The sequence below is a fragment of the Stigmatopora nigra genome, chromosome 1 (assembly GCF_051989575.1).
Source record: "Stigmatopora nigra isolate UIUO_SnigA chromosome 1, RoL_Snig_1.1, whole genome shotgun sequence".
NCBI classification, from domain to species: Eukaryota; Metazoa; Chordata; class Actinopteri; order Syngnathiformes; family Syngnathidae; genus Stigmatopora; species Stigmatopora nigra.
In genome coordinates, this window is record NC_135508.1 from 7,107,911 (window position 1) to 7,127,678 (window position 19,768).

At 37.6% G+C, this 19,768-nt stretch overlaps 1 protein-coding gene across 1 annotated transcript; it reads left to right on the forward strand.

The window, feature by feature from the left end:
- The first annotated feature begins 337 nt into the window (after nucleotides 1-337).
- chrm4a (cholinergic receptor, muscarinic 4a) lies at nucleotides 338-19,465 on the forward strand. The gene is made up of 7 exons (XM_077728644.1): nucleotides 338-813; nucleotides 10,737-11,335; nucleotides 13,043-13,197; nucleotides 13,301-13,499; nucleotides 14,608-14,691; nucleotides 14,798-15,067; nucleotides 16,041-19,465. Exons 1-7 carry the CDS (start codon nucleotides 759-761, stop codon nucleotides 16,284-16,286), a joined length of 1,608 nt encoding a protein of 535 aa, XP_077584770.1. The 5' UTR covers nucleotides 338-758; the 3' UTR covers nucleotides 16,287-19,465.
- Nucleotides 19,466-19,768: the final 303 nt, after the last annotated feature.

A 19,768-nucleotide genomic window follows, 5' to 3' on the forward strand; every position in this document is an offset into this window, starting at 1 on the left:
GCCTAAACATCAAAGAGAAAATAATACTAATGCATGCCTTGCAGGAGTCCGAGTCTTAGGAGTTTAAACCAATGGTGTCCAAACTATTCCACAAAGGGCCACAGTGCGTGCAGGTTTTCATTCCAATCCATCAAGAGGACACCTTTTCGCCAATCTGGTATCCTACAAGTGCAATCAGTGAATTGCAGTCAGGTGCTTCTTGTTTTCTGCAAAAATCTCATTGGTCAAAGTGTTTGTGTTGGATTGGTTGGAACAAAAACCTGCACCCACAACGACCCTAAAGGACTAGTTTACCCACCCCTGCAATAGATTAATTACTTTTCGGAATAATCATGTCTCCCTTTTTATTTTGTTAAAAAAAACTTTGGTTACAAAGGGTGGCACGTGACGTCACACGCCCTTCTCGCCACGCGCGCTCGACGCGCTCCTGCAAAATCCGCTCACTCAGTCAGGAACAGGCGCACATGCTTCGTTCTCTCCGTTCTGTTCCAAAACACACATTTGAAGCAATGTTTGTCATGACTTCAGTTCCTTCCTTTATTCCATCGTAGATGTCACGCATGCGGAGATACACCATGACAGGTACGCGCGTACCATTGGATCCACAGAGTGCGAAGACTAAGACCAACGCGCACCATTAAAGGTGGTCTCGGAACCAGCGACCTGGATCGTTCATTTGCACGGGGGAGGACGCAAAACAACCTGGGAAGGAAGGAAGGAAGGAGGAAGAACGCCTTGGAAAACATTGGACATGCGACATGAGTAACATCGGTGATGGAGTTGGAGGGCTTGTGCCCCTCTGGAACTTCAATGGTGAGTCTCAAATCTTCCTTATTTTGGCTTTTTTTTACTCTTAAATCCGGGCGTGTTGGTGAAAATGCGGGTGATTGTGTTTGTGGGGCGCGTGTGAGGTTTCAGGCTGTAGTCCTGAATCTTGCGCGCAATCCAATGGACGCACAATATTGCGCAATGAAATGAGAGATGCGTCGAGTATCGTCTTTTCAGTTCAGCAGGGTAAAACTATATAGTGTAGTATGTTATATGGAGGGATCGATAGATTTAATAGATTGACTGCAATTAACTTTACTAGTCGGTGGATCCTTGGTTCTGTTTTTTTTTGTCTTTGTTAATGTCTAAATGGAAGGGTTCAACCCTTACATCACATCTTTAGATGTGGAATATTCATTTTCTTCTCCAGATGACTTCATTGTTTAGAAGTTATTTAGATATTCCTCTAAAATATTGTGGCAGGTAGAATTAAACGGTTTTCCATGCAGTTGATGGCACACAGCATAATTAGGCACTCTACCCATCATTATTTAAAGAGACAACCTTGTCGTTTCACTGATTTAATTCTTAATTCATGAAATACGTATCTGGATTGATCAGTGCTGAAAATATGGATAATTTTAGACCATTTGAGTGGTGTATTTTGGAGTTTTATGGCTGGACATTGATTCAGGGTGTCCCCTGCCTTTGGCCCGGAGTCAGCTGGGATAGGCTACAGCACCCCTTGCGACGCAAATGAGGATAATGTGGTTCAGAAAATGAAACTCTTGGAATTATAGCAAGAAACTGTTTGTGCGAGATGCCAGGATTTTTGGAGAAGGGTCTGAAAAGGGCGTTGGGTGACGTCCCCTAGAATGGTCCTGTTCCGACCATAAGATGCCCCCTCTAAGTGGTTACCCGCATTGTGGGTGGCAGGCGTTAGCGTCTCATGCAGCAGTGGGCGACATCCGGTGCTTTTCGGCTCTAGGCCTTCCAAGGATTCACCATTTTTTTTAGCTTTACTTTTGAAAGAAATGGCAAAAAGATTATGACCTCCATCACCAAAATACAGCTTAACTGCGTTTTGTGTGGTGTGAGGGTCCCTGTGGCCGGGAGGTCTTTCAACGGTGGATCCAGTCAGCTAGTGGATGTGTATAATACTGCCAAGGGCCTGCGAAATTTCAACTGACATTTACCTATGGCCATCCCTTTATGAGCTGCTCATATTTTTCGCTTTTCACCAAGCCTCGCTGACATGAGTCTGGCCCCAATCTGACCCTGTCAAAATAGAAGACAATTTTTCAGGAGAGAAACAAAAAGAAGCCAGGAGAACCTAGAAGAAAGTCCTTATCGTGGACACCCAGGCTTCCAAATCATATTTTACACTCCATATGTGATAATTCACTACATGACTTATCAAAAAATACCCCTTCAGATGAGTTTTTTTTTTGTTATTGTTGTTCTCGGAGTAACCATGAATGGCTTAAGTCAGGCATGGGCAAACTACGGCCCGCGGGCCACATACGAGACTTTTTAATCTGGCCCACCGACGTTGTCCAAATTTTTTTTCCAAGATGGCGCCGTCTCGCCAGTGGCAGTAACTCTGTCCACCCTTACATGTTTTTCGTGTTTTACAGCCTCTCTATCTTTTTTTAAATGACATTTTAATATTTCTTAATACATTCCTTTTTACTTTACGTTGTACTTTATACTTTTTACTTTAATGATGAGTGATGAGTGGGTTAATACTTTAGTCCTTTTTTCTGTTTGTTTCATATGTACTGTTAACGGATGCACTTTTTTATCTTTATCGTATCTTGTGCTGACCCAGCCCATCTGTCAAAATTTTAAAGTCAATGGGGCCCCCAGGCCGAAAAGTTTGCCCACCCCTGACCTAGAAGAAAGTCCTTATCGAAGACACCCAGGCATTCAAATCATATTTCACACAAGCACATCCTTATTTTATCCAGGCCTATGTGAGTAATGTTAAAAATTTTAATGAATAAAAAAAAAAATTGCACTTCTAAACACTCTAAAAAAATATTTTTTTAAAGTTCAAATGAATGAGATGGCATTAATCAATTTCCTCTCAAAACAATCTAGTTTTACTTTATGAATTAACGAGAGAAAATAACATTCCATTCCAGTCCATAACACAAAAAATACACAATAAGGACTTAATTAAATAGAACAAAAAAAGCTGAAAGTGTTTTCTTCCCAATTTTCTCTCCAAGGTTTCCTTTTTTCCCTCTTTTTAAACGAATTATTACACATATTTTATATTGTACCAGTCATAAAGCACATGAGGAGATGGCCAATCAATCACTATGTGAACGCTTTCCTCCCAACATTATCCAGATTTAAATCACAAATCAATATTCACATTGAAAAACATCATTGTATTTCATTCCACCGCAATACTGTCGTGCATCTAGTAAATGTAGCCAATGGGTGTGATTCACCAGTTATGATGATCAAGAAAAAATGGCGCCCAAGGCTTTCTTCTTCTGCCACAGCCAATAAAGCTCTCTTAAGAAACCCCCTGTCGACAATGAGGTGCAGAAATTGCTTATTTCCCCCTACTAACATACATTACATTCTCCATAATGACTCCCCGTCATTCTGTACTGGTTCTTTCTCCCTGTTAAAGCACCTTTACGTCATAATACGTCTACCAGTAGCTCTCGGCACCTGTAATGATGTGTGATCTTCCACCGTGTTTCACACTGTAATGACCCAGTTTTGGAGGATACCACTGTTTCCATGTCACTTGTTGTTTTGTAAACGCCGAGGCCTCCGTGTGAGAGCAGCAGATGTTGGGAAAGATAATGTTCACTAACTAGACGGCTGTGTCGCAATGTTAAATTGTAGAGAAAGCCAATTGGAGGGAGATATTATGCTTACGCTGCTGATGTTTTATTTATTGCCATACTCATCATTAATTTAATTAAAAACTACAGATTGTCTAGCTGCATGCAGGAAGTGGTTAATAAGTTCTAATTGCAATAACTCTGCATTATATTTTTGTTGCTGTTTGACGTTCCAGTGCTTATACTCGGAAGTAAGAAGTGTAGAACCAAGAACTATTTCTGAATCATCCTGTCAATTTAAATGCAAGTAAAAAGAGGGTAGACAAAAATGTCTTTTTCACTTCAGGTATTTAATAGATTTTTGCATTTAATGGGAGGTGATGAGTTCTCGGACAAGTACTGTATTTTCACCACTATAAGGCGCACTTAAAAGTCTTAAATTTTCTCCAAAATAGACAGGGCGCCTTATAATCCAGTGCGCTTTATATATTGAAAAAATGTTGTTAATTGAGGGTGCGCCTTATAATACAGTGCGCCTTATAATGCAGTGCGCCTTACAATGCAGTGCGCCTTACAATGCAGTGCGCCTTACAATGCAGTGCGCCTTGTAATGCAGTGCGCCTTGTAATGCAGTGCGCCTTATAATGCAGTGTGCCTTATAATGCAGTGCCCCTTACAGTCCTGAAAATACGGGTAAATACCTGCCGACAATATATATATTTTTCCTTTGTTCCCACTAGTAACTGTCCTACTCTGCAGAAAGACATCTGTTTAAGTGCAGTCACTAAGTATTTTGTCTTAATTAGAAAAATATCTGTGAGTTTCCTGTCCATGTGGTTAATTTGTCTGAGTTCCAATCTCATTGCAGGCTTGTCACGTGGATTTTATTTGAGTACTTGGCCATTCCCACATATTTGCGAAACATGTCAGATCTAAGAGAATGACGTTTCTAGGGGGTTCTGAAAATAGCTCATCAAGGATGGAGCATGATGGTTTCCTAGGAATGACCTCAAAGTGATTGCTTGAAAATAAAAACACCCTGACAAATTGTTGCATCTTAAAATGTATGCTTTTTTAAAAAAAAAAAATCGTTTTAACACCAGTGACTTGACTCATAAATTAACTGTAGAAATTTGCATTAATACTTCTCTGAGTTTCTAATGCCATAAGTTTGAATATGTTTTTGGTTGCCCTTTTTTACCAGCACTTTGTTCAGTATTACCTTGAGATATGAGTTTAATGCGTTCCGAGACCGAGCTCATATGTCGATTTACTCGTATCTCAAATCAACTTTTCTCATAGACATGAACTAAATACAAATTAATTTGTTCCTTCCCTCTGAAAAAACACACCAAAAACTGGATATTTCAATGGAAAAACATTTTTACACTTTTACAGCTTCTCTTGTATGTTCGTATCTCAAAATTTGTCTCGTATCTCGAGGTAAATATTTTTTCACAATTTTACTCGTATCTCAAATTCAAGGTATTACTGTAGTTAGAGTTTGTGGATCCTTTTGGGCATGAGAATATAGTGTATAAATAAGATAGTGTGTTTCCACAGACATTACAAACTCATCAAAGCATTCTCTTTTTAGTAATTTTTCTTGGCATAATTTTGACACTCTGGAGACCCAACTATTTGTATACTAGTGTTCCAGAAGTCAGTTTTTCCATAACATGTCCTCTTTAATTATAGCCAAGAGACATTCAACGTTCACTGGTTGGCTAAATGCAACTTAAAATGGAAATTGGCAATGGTGACTGATGGACCTTGATGGGTCGTTTTTCATTATTTTTTTCTGGGAAAGATGTATTCGAAATTGGAATAAATTAGCCACCGGATGGTGCAGTGTTTGTTTTTTTTCCACCTGACTATGATGGAGACGTGACCGGACGTTTCGTCGCCGGTCTTTTGGTCGCCGGTCAAATGTACTTAGATATTAAACAATACTTAGATATTAAACAGTACTTAGATATTAAACAGTACTTAGATATTAAACAGTACTTGGATATTAAACAGTACTTGGATATTAAACAGTACTTGATATTAAACAGTACTTGGATATTAAACAGTACTTAGATATTAAACAGTACTTGGATAATAAACAGTACTTGGATAATAAACAGTACTTGGATATTAAACAGTACTTGGATATTAAACAGTACTTGGATATTAAACAGTACTTGGATATTAAACAGTACTTGGATATTAAACAGTACTTTGATATTAAACAGTACTTAGATATTAAACAGTACTTAGATATTAAACTATCTCTCTCTTAGATATTAAACTCTCTCTCTCTTTCTTTTAGATATTAAACTATCTCTCTCTTAGATATTAAACTCTCTCTCTCTTAGATATTAAACTCTCTCTTAGATATTAAACTCTCTCTCTTAGATATTAACCTATCTCTCATGAATATAATTTTAAGAGCTGGTTTCAACAGTAAACTCTGTCACCATTTGACCGGCCACCAAAAGACTGGTGACCAAAAGACCGGCGACCAAACGTCCAAGCCCAGTATGTGTACCTCATGACTGACTGGCGACCAGTCTAGTGTTCAGCCCGCCCTATCGCTCCTAGTCAGCTGGGATAAGCTCTGGCAAAATTAATATATGGAATGAATTATAGCGAAGTCAGGACTGTCAAAAAGAATTGTCTTTAAAAAAAAATCTCTGTTTTGGGTGTCCCGCATAAGTATTAAAATAAGCCACATCACTCTGTGGTTGAAGAGAAACTCTAAAGCAACATTGACGATACTAAAGATAGAGTTGGAGAAGAACCTCATTGTGAACATATCAAAGAGAACATCTAATATTAAACCATGCACACGCTATCCACACAGGGCGGTGCTGGCTTCATACTGTGAAATATGGATTGGCAATGCTATGATGTGCTCTGCTGGAGTGCAGCAGAGTCTTGGGGACACATTATTTGTGTCTTCCATAGAGAGAGGGAGGCCTCTGGCTAAAATATGACCAACTCTCAGTTGTTCCTTAAGCTACAAATTGCACTTCGCAAACTAAAACATGTGTGTGTATGTTTGTTTGTGTGAAATATATCTCATGTTGAAATGGATTTCGAGTTAGAATGCTTAAGACACATCCGCGTGGCTTTCCCATCCCCCCCACAGCTTTTCTTTCTCTGATGTTGTCTTGGCTAAAGCCATCCTCTATTCAAGGATCAATGCTACTATTTGGTCTGAGAAAACAAGTCTTAGCATACTGTAGGAAAGCATATTGTTTTGTTAAGATTCAAACCTGCTACTGTTATGGTGAATTGTAAAAGATGAAAAAGAAACTACTATAATACTATGAGAAACAACTAATATATCAGTGACTCTAAAGTAAATTATGGAATCATTATGAAACAAAATGAAAATATTTCAAGGGAGAGTCGAAAAAGTAGTTAATATACCGTATTTTCACGACTATAAGTCACACTTAAAAGTCTTAAATTTTCTCCAAAATAGACAGTGCGCCTTATATATGGAAAAAAAACAGAAAACCAAAAACGAAAAACCACCACTGTCGGATATTAAAAAAACACAAACACCTGAACTGAAACAATACTGTTAAATATGCAAATGCCATCTCAGTTTCCTAAATCTTCCATCATATAGCTCCTCCCCCACTGCAAGATTTTATACAAAAATATCCAATACATCAACAATGGCTGGCTCTAGAGGTGACTATGTAGTGAGTGCTTCATACCTGGAAGTCAATAGCAATTACCATATTTTCACGACAATTAGGCGCACTTAAAAGTCTTAAATTTTCTCCAAAATAGACAGTGCGCCTTAGAATACAGTGCGCCTTATATATGGAAAAATGTCATCCATTGAGGGTGCGCCTTATAATGCGGTGCGCCTTATAGTCGTGAAAATACGGTACAGACTGGCCATGGAAATTGTTAATAAGAGTCTCGCTTTAAGAAGGGCTATCTATAGATTTTGCAAGATAATTCACTGATTCAGTCATTATTTTTGGATATCCACAGCTGTCAATGGCAGTGACACGAGTTAACAAGGATATAACCTATAGCAAGTGACTTAAGAGATAGATTAGTTTGCATTCCCACGCTATTTCTCTCAAAATTGAGTTTTCTAGTTGCAATCATGACATTGTTTATTGCTGATTTTGATCTTTTCTCATTACTGCCTACAATGGAGGTCTGATGCGACTTTTTATTCATTTTTCTTCTATGCACTACTGCGTCAAACTGCATTCATTTCATTTAGGAAAAAGGGACCTTTAATTTTATGAGGCATACGCCACAAGTATAATGAGCTTTCATCTCGAACGCAGGTTTAATTTTTGCTGACTGTTCACCTAACTAAACTGCCTCATCCGCTCTTTGAACTAGAGGAGTGTGATGGTTGCAGACCCCCAAAAATTGTCTTTGACTGCCATCGGCGGATGGCAGAGATTTGACGCCTTCTCAAACATAGATGAATGGTTAAAAAAACAACAACTTCCGGATGTGTTTTGAACTAAGGAATGACCAACATGACTCAAAGATGAAAAAATAACAACTATATACCTTTGATGTCGGCATACGGCCAATCCCTTTGACCGACAATTGCTGCCAATTCTTCCACTTCAAATGGATTGGACATTTACTAGTGACAAACTCATTTATGAAGGACCTTTATTATAGCTCAGGGGTGGGCAAACTTTTGGGCCCGGGGGCCACATTGACTTTAAAAATTTGACAGATGGGCCGGGTCAGCACATGATACGATACATATAAAAAAGTGCATCCGTTAACAGTACATATGAAACATAAACAGAAAAAAAGGACTAAAGTATTAACCCACTCATCACTCATCATTAAAGTAAAAAGTATAAAGTACAAAGTAAAGTAAATAGGAATGTATTAAGAAATATTAAAATGTCATTTAAAAAAGATGCCTAATGGGGCCGTATGTGGCCCGTGGGCCGTAGTTTGCCCATTTCTTCTATAGCTAATGACACTGACATACTTAATGAAGACCTATATAAATATATATAAGATAAACACAATGGTCTTTTTTGTTAATAATATATGCCCAGAGTAGCCTGGGATAGGCTGCAGCACCCCTTAAGACCCATGTGACGATAAGTGTATGGAAAATGATTGAATGAATGACGACAAAATGCTTGTATATAAACTCTATTATTATATTATAGACTAATGCTCAACAATGAGGATACATCTTAATTTTAAATGATTTCCCCAAAAATAATTCTTAGTTTTACATACATTTTCATATTTAAGAATTACACATTGAGTTAGAAAATGCTATTTTCATCCCTAACAAGTTTTTGTGAGGAAAAAAACAAACAAACAAACCCCCCAAAAACAAACACTTTGAAGTGACTTCTGCTGCAGTACAACGCTGAACTTTTTCTGGACGGTAATCTAAGCATGCGGTAAATTGCTGACTGCTTCATTTGCATATTGAACTTGGACTGTCAGTTTGACTGCTTGAGAGTGCAAAAGGATTTTTTTTTTGTTTCCAGTGACCGTGCACGCTAAAACAATGTTTTTTTTTCTCTACTCGTTCTCGTTCAGAGGAATTGCTGAGAAAAGCATTTATACTAATGTGATTGTGTATGAATTTTGGAACTACTTTGCTCCTAATCTTCACTTTTCGAGGCATTAGTTAAACATGTCAAATTTCCACCCGATAATAAACGACAAATATTAGTACCGCAATTATTTCCGCAAGCAGCGTAACTTCGAGGAGATGTTTAATCTGAAATGACATCGCATTAGAACCAACAATAACAATAACATAATTCCGGTACATAATGCCTCTTGGCCCTTACTGAATAATTCTGAAAAATATGAGTAAATATAATGAAAAAAATATGAGTCCATGTTTAAAAAAGAAAGAAAAAAATTGGGCTCATTGCTCTTCATCTCCTGCTGACTTTGTTCTTCACTTATAATACATCCGCTGAATGGTATCATGGGAAAGCAGTCTCATTGTTAAATTGCTTGGAAGAACTTGACTCAGCATGTTCCAGAAAAATATGTATCAAAACTTCAAAGCACCAAGCGAATATATTTATTGTGCAGAGCGATTATAACTTCAGCTGTGCCCTTGTTTATTTACACATTCCTTGTAAATGTTCAATATTACATTATTCATTACCAATTTGTGCGCCATTGTGCATTTCAATTCTATTGTATTCATCACATGCTACAAAATCTCATGATGCTGCATTTTTGGGTCAACGTCATTATTTATCAAAGAAGAAATACGACCCTATATTCAACTCGGAGATTAAAATGTTTACAGGGTAGTAACAGAGTTACACAATTATCTTTTAATAAAGATGCATAAGTACTGCTATATTTTAAGTTTCAGCTATTAACAGCCAATATTACTGCCTCAAAAATATGTATGCTAACTGCCTGTATTCATTCATATTCAACACGACTTATTTGTGTCAGGGTACTAGGGCCTATCCCAGCTGACTTTTGGTGAAAGGCAGACTTCATCAAAAACTGGTTGCCAGTCAGTTGTAAGGCAATTTTTGTGTTGGCCACACAGTTTTGGCAATGAAAAATAAAAAGTTGCATATAGAAATCATTTGAAATTAAAGAGTACTTAGCCAGGATAGACTTTAGCCTATAGCAGAGCAGCCAACTACTCTGGAATTTCAAGAGTTTACCCATAAATACAAGGCAAAGTCCTGGACTCTCTCCCTAAACTCCCGAAATCCCCAAATATTATCACTTTTGGAAGCAACCATTTTGAAAAAGTACCAAATTTCCAATTTAAATGTCTTATACATCTGTAGAATATAGCTGGGTCCTGGTCTTTGTTCAAATCCATCCAGTGCTTTAACCAATACGTAGCACCTGATTGCAACAGTGCTCGGACGTTTGGTCGCAGATCTTTTGGTCGCCGGTCAAATGGTGACAAAGAGTTTACTGTTGAAGCCAGCTCTCAAAATTATATTCGTGAGACTTAATACTAAGTACAGTTTAATATCTAAGTACATTTGACTGGCGACCAAAAGACCGGCGACCAAAGGGACCAAAAGACCGGCGACCAAACGTCCGGTCACGGACTGGAACCAGTTTGAGACCCCTGACTTAAAAACTTGCCTGACTGTCTTTCCGAATAACTGACCGGCCATCTTCCTTTCATGCTAACAGGCTCCTCGGTCAACCAGTCCGGCGACCCGTCGGCCAACCAAACCTGCGACTTGTCCACCAACGATTCGTTGTTCTGCTCGCCAGAGGACAACGGAGTGGGAGCCGGCAGTCCCTACAAGGCGGTGGAGATGTTTTTCATCGCCTTGGTCACTGGCTCACTCAGCCTTGTGACAGTCACGGGGAACATTTTAGTCATGCTTTCCATAAAGGTCAACCGCCACCTACAAACTGTCAATAACTATTTCTTGTTCTCATTGGCATGCGCTGACCTGATCATTGGGATCTTTAGCATGAATTTGTACACAGTTTATATCATCGTGGGACACTGGCCACTCGGACCCGTGGTCTGCGACCTGTGGCTGGCTTTAGATTATGTGGTGTCCAACGCATCTGTAATGAACCTGTTGATTATCAGTTTTGATCGCTACTTTTGCGTCACCAAGCCCCTCACGTACCCTGCCAGAAGGACGACAAAGATGGCAGGCTTAATGATTGCAGCCGCCTGGATCTTATCTTTCATCCTCTGGGCTCCCGCCATCTTGTTTTGGCAGTTCATCGTTGGGCAGCGGACAGTGCCACCTGGAGAGTGTTATATACAGGTATGTTCAGAAAACAGTACTCTTTTGGGGAGAATGTGCAATTGTCTCAAATTAAATCTCTTCATTTTAACTCCAAATAAGCATGAATGCCAATCGCAGATGGCGGAGTCCTTGAGAGGCTAGGAGTCGAATGATCTTTTTGGAACGATCAGAAAGTAATTTTGCCCGGATATCCTTTCCAAACACCTGCAAAATGCACATTAAAATCCTAATTACTCCTGAAAAAGTCTATTACGGTCAAAAAAAATATTTGAAAGAAAGGACACTCCTGAAAGAATGCTTAAACAGTATATATGAACATGTCGTTTTATGACAATAGGGCTGGGGTAGGGAACCTATGGCTCGGGAGCCACATGTGGCTCTTTTGATGGGTGCATCTGGCTCTTCGCTAACCTGTGAGCTAAAATATAGAACCCGCTGCTGACAGAACTGAGATACTACATCTAGAACTGCTTTAATCTTCATTTTTTTGCAGTGGACTCTTCTGGAATGCATTCTCTCATTGATTGGCAACTGCATAAGAATGTTGTCAAAAGTATTCATTTTTTCCACTTTAAAAGTAGTGAAATTACTAAAATAAAAAACAACCATTTACATGTATTTTGACTTTTAAATTCGGAGTTTACTCTCAAGGAATAACATTAGAAAATATGAATTGTTTATGGCTCTCTTCCTCAAAAAGGTTCCCAACCCTTGCTATGAGGAATGTTTTACACACAATAGTTGTACAGTTTAATTAAAATAGTTCAATGTAAAAAAAAAAAAACTGTGCTATTGAACGAAAAGTTTCTAAATATGTTTGAAACAATACACGAGACAATGAAGGCAGCATAAGCCAACATTATTTACCAGTTTGCTGTACTCTGAGGAACCAAAGAGAGTGAGAGTGGAACTTAAGAGTTTCGCATGCTTTGACCCAATCAGTATGAGATGTGGCAACATTTCCCATGTGTTTGTAAAAGTATGTATTCACTGTACATACTGACCACAGACAGAAACTCGAATTTTTTTTATTTACTTTTATTTCAATAAAATATAATTACAAATGACATTTTTAATTGATAAAAAAAAACCTACAGGACCCAAAATGGCAGGTCTCAACTATAATGATCCAATGACATGTACAGTAATCCCTTGAATATTGCGGCATCAACTTTCACGGTTTCACTACATCGCAGATTTTTTTTATTTATCGCGGCCATGTCTGGTCTACATTAACCGTGATAATCGAGGGATTACTGTACATAATACTTTTAAAAAACAAATGTAATTCAATTAAAATGAATCAAAACAGAAAGGAAACTTAGTTAAGATGCCAATAACACCTTGAAGTAGTTAATTTTTAATATTTCCTATTATTTAATTCAGTAGCTGCCATTAACAGTTATAAAAGGCAAATCAATTTCATTGAGTATTACCACTTGCTGCCTTTAAATAATTATGTTGTAGTGTCATTGATCGAACTTCCAATCCAATTTCAACGTAAGGGCTGGTAGCAATCCTTCGCTACCAAAATTCCCTGTTAGAATGAATTGGACATTTAGCCAAGGGGTTTGCTTTGAAAATCTAATAATGTTGGAAAGGATCTTCTCTTAGATGTGCTTTGTTATATTTGTCAGCTTTTCAGCTCTCACTTTGATGAAATTTTTTTTCCACAAAAGGACGATTGCATGTCCATCAAATAATAAATATGTTTGTATGTTTTAGTTCCTGTCAAACCCTGTGGCAACATTTGGCACAGCCATCGCGGCGTTCTACCTTCCAGTCATAATTATGACTGTGCTGTACATCCATATCTCGCTGGCATCCAGGAGCAGGGTTTCCAAACAAAAACCTGACAAAAAGGAGAAGAAAGGATCAAAGTAAAATTTTCTTTTGATCAAATGATATATATATATATATATGTACATAGCAGGATTAATTGGATGTTGTGATTAGTATTCATTAGGTTCTTTATTTTCCCAGAGCACCCGGTTTGACTAAGAGCCACATGCAGAACAACAATAATGAACCTTGTCCTCGGACCAGTCCCCGTTTGACCCCCAATGTGAGTTTGGACTCGACGGCCACTGTTGAAGAGGCTGTGAAGAACGGCAGAGTGGGGGCAACCAAAGCAGATGGACAGCAGACGTCGGCTCAACCCAGTCCTGGGCTCACAACGCAGGTTCGTCTCTCAGTCCGTCTTTATTGAGGAAGTACTTAGAGTTTGCCTATTTGAACATCCGTCCATTCATGTTTTTTTTATATACCGTTGAGCTTAGATTAAGATGGAGCCCATCATGGACTTTCTGTGTGTGGCTCTAGTTTTTTTTAACTAGGTCTACAATGTCTTCTGTGTCTGTCTTGCTACTAAAACCAAGGAAATTTCCCAAATACAGGATGAAATAATGTTATAATCTCATCTAATCTAAACTAAGCAAAAGGAGTAGTTAATTAATTAAATAGTTAATTAAGTGAAAATTATTTGTGTGAGAGGAGAAAGAAAAGGGACCACAATAAACGGAATTTGGTCATAAGTGATTTTTTTATTCACCCGGCGTCATGAATAGAACTTCCCTTACGACTTTAGTTGTAAATGCTTGATGAAGAAATGAAATACCACACTTTTATACAAGTTTGAAAGCTAATGTTTACAACCTCTAATTCCTCCCAGTAAGCACTTATCAAGAATCAGAAGATGAGAGAGAGTTTAATATCGAAGTACTGTTTAATATCTAAGTCCTGTTTATTATCTAAGTACTGTTTAATATCTAAGTACTGTTTAATATCTAAGAACTGTTTAATGTTTAAGTACTGTTTAATATCCAAGTACTGTTGAAAACGGTAGATATTTAGATATTAAACTCTCTAATGAATATAATTTTGAGAGCTGGTTTCAATTGTAAACTCTGTAACCATTTATTTGACCAGCGACCAAAAAAACGGTGTCCAAACGTCCGGTCACTAGGAAAATACATTCATTCATGGCACTCCTTCCAATTTTGTGCTCCTCTGACTGACAAATCCTTTCAAAAATTCAGATTTTAAAGACCACTTCTCGTACTTATAGCTCATCTTCCTCTCATTGATAGTGTCTAGCAGTGTTTGACCACCTACGAGCAGTTAGTTAGAACAACATAGTGTGTGTGAGCAGTGAAGTCAGGGTTCTCATTCAGTCAATATAGCGGACAAGCACTTAAATTGGCAGCTTTGACTTTGCGCCTCGTGCGTATTACTCCACTTGTACAGTCGATGTCTGGCTAGCTCTCTGGACATATGTCTATCTTGTTTAGGAGGAAAAGGAGAGCTCCAATGATTCGTCCACCGCTTTTATTCCCCCAACAGAACCAAAAGCCAGCAATGATGTGATACCTGAGGTAAGACTTTGCGTATTATTTCCTATTTTACATTGGACAATGTTCTACTAAGGCGTGATTGATGCAGCACCGTCATTTCTCTTTCTTTCTTTATGTTTTCTGAAAGGCTCCAACTAACTCCAACCCAGTTACAGCAAGTTTGACAAATCCCTCTACGTCTAAAATCGTTTCTAACTCGAGATGGTCCAAGATAAAGATCGTAACCAAACAGGCCGGCGACGAATGCATCACGGCGATCGAGATCGTCCCGCCAGTGGAGGGCGCCGAGAGGCACTCCATCCCCATCAGCCGCCCTAGGACCGTCGCAAGGAAATTTGCGAGCATCGCTCGGAGCCAAGTGAAGCGGAAAAGACAGATGGCCGCCAGAGAGAAGAAGGTACGTGTCGGGGATCTCCATTGGAAATAACGCTGGCCACGGGAGGGTTTTTGTCAAATTCCGGACATATTTTTTCAAGCTTTTGGATTCTAGTTGCTTGCACTCAAGTAGTACCGTATTTTCACGACTATAAGGCGCACCCTCAATGAATGACATTTTTTCCACATATAAGGCGCACTGTATTATAAGGCGCACTGTATTATAAGGTGCACTGTCTATTTTGGAGAAAATTTAAGACTTTTAAGTGCGCCTTATAGTCGTGAAAATACGGCAATTGCTATTGACTTCCAGGTATGAAGCAATCACTACACAGTCACCTCTAGAGCCAGCCATTGTTGATGTTTTGGATTTTTTTGTATAAAATCTTGCAGTGTGGGAGGAGCTATATGGTGGAAGATTTTGTAAACTAAGATGGCATCTGCATATTTAACAGTATTGTTTCCGTTCAGGCGTTTGTGTGTTTTTAATATCCGACAGTGGTGGTTTTTCGTTTTTGGTTTTCCGTTTTTTCCATATATAAGGCGCACTGGATTATAAGGCGCACTGTCTATTTTGGTGAAAATTTAAGACTTTTAAGTGCGCTTTATAGTCGTGAAAATATGGTAATGTTAATATTGGTAGCTCACATATCCAATGGTAAGAGAAAAATGTTAAACCCTTTGGTCAGGATAAACTAAAATAAGAAGTTTTATTCAAAGAGACTATGGACAACCTGAAGTTTCTGAATATGGATTGCGCCTCCGGCAAGTTCATATCAACTCACAAGTGGTTTCATCTGCAAAAACAGGCCGTTTTTGATAGCCTTCATTGAAATCAACGGCCAATCTTTCTTTAGCTTTCTTATCTTCAGCCTGTTAAATGAAAACAACGCCGCTTGCATGGACAGTAGAAATGATTGAAAGCCTACTTTTCAATCTTCTTGCATTTCATTTCATTGTTTTTCTTTAATGTCTGCCCTTTGCTCACCTTTTAGGTGACCAAGACGATCTTTGCCATCTTGCTGGCTTTCATCATTACGTGGACCCCCTACAACGTCATGGTGCTGATTTCTACTTTCTGCCAGTCGTGCGTTCCCGACACCGTGTGGGCCATCGGCTATTGGCTATGCTACGTCAACTCCACCATCAATCCGGCTTGTTATGCCCTTTGCAATGCCACTTTCAAAAAGACTTTTAAAAACCTGCTACTGTGCCAATACAAGAATATCGGCACCAGATGAACTGGCACGAAAAGAAGAACGTCTCGGAATGGACAGAGGTATTTTTCAGATGGTCTGTCCAAGACATTTGCTATGAAGAAACAGACATATTTTTTGTCAATGACAAAAATGACGGAAAATTCAACCTGTAAGTCCTCCAGCTCTTTTCATACATTGAGCATAATATTTGTCGAAAAATCAATTCATCAGATTTGCTAAGGCCAGACGAGGAAGGACAATCATTTGACAAGGTTTTGTGGAACTTTAATTGTAGACGGATAGGTGATGAAAAGATAATCATTTGCTGACCAAAGATGCTTGCAAGCTTTCCATTCTGTAGTCTTATAGATATTTCCCAGATGCTTCCATTCATTTTTGTTTTTTTTTAAATATCTTGACCCTTTTCATCCAAGCCAGTGTAGTGTGTGTGAAGACTAACTTGAAACGGCATTAATGAACAGAATTCAATTGGGAACAAATCAAAGAACCAATGGTTAACCAGGAAAGATTCTTAGATCCTACAAAGTGCAACACTATGATCTAATAATATTCCTATTTTGTTCATTAGGCATATGATTGGCATATGCCAAGCAACCAATACATGGACATTACTGCAGGGAGTGACGTTCATCAGCTAGTGTTCCCTCGCTACTTCGCGGTTCAGTTACCGCAGACTCAGAGCTTTGCGGAAAAAAATACAAATATTACATTGAAACAACATATTACAGTTTTTTGTTATAACATGAATTTCACTCTCTCTACCCATTTTCTCTATGGTGTACTGTATACAGGGGGGTAAAAAAAATAAAAATAAATAAACAATTAAAAAAATATATTAAAAAAATAAAGATAGAAATTTGAATTAAGTTCAAATTAAGCATTTTTGAAGAGGAATACCTACTTAGTAGAAATTCACTTATCGCTAGTGGTCCCGGTCGCCATTAACCACGATAACCGAGGGAACACTGTATTATTAGCAAAAGCCATTCATATAATACAATTCCCTTGTATTTTACACTTGTTTTTTTTATGTGCTGATTTTGATCCTAAAAAGGAAAAAAATACATTTATGCTGCTGTATATTTTTGTTTCAGACCACAAATATGCAGCCTGTAAGGGGAGAGCAGTCTTTCAAAGCTTTTACTGATTATTTTCATTCAAAAAACCTTCAATGGCCAAAAATATGACAATTTGCAGCTTTGGCGTTCACTCTCTGTCAATTATGAGTGTTACAAATTGCTAGAACAAGAGCGACAGGTATGCTGCAATCTGCTTTTTTGCACACTTTTGATCATTTACCATAAGAATTCATATATAAAAATTCATTTTTCAAAGGTTTATTTAAGAAAAATAGCATAAAATATGTAAATTACTCAGTCTGAGTTGACTTAAAAAATGTAAAGTTGGGTAGAAATCATCTGTTGTACAAGATATATTAGTGTTTGAAAAATAAGAATAACATTCCTATATAATAAGATTGTGTTTAGAGGACTGCACAAGAAATACTCCATTATTTCCATAATGTGTCCCTGTATTTGTGGAAAAGTGTCTGATTTAAAATGTTGTTATTGTGTTTCTAAGTACTAATTGCTTTTGATTGTTACCAGGTGTACCTGAGATCCAAAGTTATACACGCATGATTTTTTCGTCAATGTCATGTCAAGCTATCAAGACACAAATAGTTCAAGTCATTTAAATGGAACTAAGCTTTGCCTATAATTCAAATGACATCAGTCTCACATGACTGTAATATATCGCTTTTTTGTGTTAATTGTTTTTTTATGTTTTACAGCCCCTCTATCTTTCTTTTAAATTCCATTTTAATATTTCTTAATACATTCCTTTTTACTTTAATTTTTACTTTATACTTTTTACTTGAATGATGAGTGATGAATATGTTAATACTTTAGTCCTTTTTTGCTGTTTATGTTTCATATGTACTGTTAACGGATGCACTTTTTTATTTGTATCGTATCTTGTGCTGACCCGACCCATCTGTCAAATTTTTAAAGTCAATGTGGCCCCCGGGCCCGAAAGTTTGCCCACCCCTGGTCTAAATACATGTCATTCGTTTTAATGAGCAAATTAGAAGTGCTGATTTAGGTTAAGAAATACCACAGAGTTGCTAGTTTGGAGTTGAAAAAGGCATATTTTTGTGCAAATAGCTGACTATAGGCGATACAGTTATGGGCTGTTTCTGCAAATACATTTCCTTGTGGACAGGGAATGTAAGTGGTGTGTGGAGAGTGTAGCAATCTTCTTGTTGAAAACACAATCATCATTCCCAATCATGTGCACAGGTCTCAGTACATGAATCTATGTACTTCCTGTATGTATGTTTTTGATTTCTGTTACTCATAGTCTGATCCGACTACTTTTTATGTTCAGTTAAAGATCACAAATTAATGTATTCTTTGGATAATAACACAAAAATGCAAGAGGGATTTTCTTACCGAGTGGTTTGATGGCTTGACATTCTCACTGTGCTTCGATTCATCTGTAATCATTTGAAGAGTTTAACATGACACAATCTGGCATCAGACTCAAAATTTGTAATATCTTGACTTGATTTCAATTTCTACTGATGTTACATAAATGATGACCATATAAATCTTTCATTTATTCAAAGGCATGGGAATATCACTGTATATAAATGTCTCCCTTTGAAGAAAATAATGTCATGTTTCCGGATACTGGCCTATTGAAATAATGTTGGCGAATGAATCTAAATGATCTCTAACAGGAAGCATTTTGTCAAAAATGAAAAGGAAGAAAGTATATATATGTCGTTTTATACTCTATATGTCCTGTAACTGTATATGAAATTGTCCTGCAATAAGACCCCCTACTTTAAATACACAAATCCTTGTCAGTTTGCTCAAAGTACATTAGACCAATTTACTCTAACAGGCTTATTAATAGATTTAAAAATGTATTATTTTCTTCCAAAGCCAAAATGTACAGTTGTGCTTTGAGGAAAAAAACGCCTCATTGACAAAATCCTATACATGAAAATGTTTGTCTTTTCCTTTTTCTTTTTTGTTTCTTTTTTTTATTTTGAGAGAGAAGCATGCTTTGTCTCAATATGGCGTGGATAATGATTTCCACTGCACAGTGCATGTACAGTATTTGTTTATAATCCAACATTGAATTGTGAATGGTGGTCTTCCTTGTAATAAATATTCAACAGGACCAATTAAGCTGCTAGAACCAAAATCTTTATCTTGGCATCACTGATATTGCAAATTACTTGAAAGGTTATGTTTATCAACTACAATAACAACTGCTTTTACAAGCAATATTTTCTTTTTATCCCATTTCTTTTGGGTTGCCAGATAAGCAGTTTGCAAAGAAGAACTACAGTTATACCACGACTTACGAACGCCTCTAGGTACGAAAGTTTCAGATTACGATTTTTTTCATATGCAAATGACTGACTCGAGATACAAAAAAAGATCCAAGTTACAAAATCCCCCAAAAAGTAAATGCATTTTCTTATCCGT

Coding starts and splice junctions, on each gene's coding strand:
- chrm4a (XM_077728644.1), top strand. CDS start 759: ATGAGTAACATCGGTGATGGAGTTGGAGGGCTTGTGCCCCTCTGGAAC. Junction 814..10,736: donor GCCCCTCTGGAACTTCAATG/GTGAGTCTCAAA, acceptor TCATGCTAACAG/GCTCCTCGGTCAACCAGTCC. Junction 13,198..13,300: donor AAGGAGAAGAAAGGATCAAA/GTAAAATTTTCT, acceptor TTATTTTCCCAG/AGCACCCGGTTTGACTAAGA.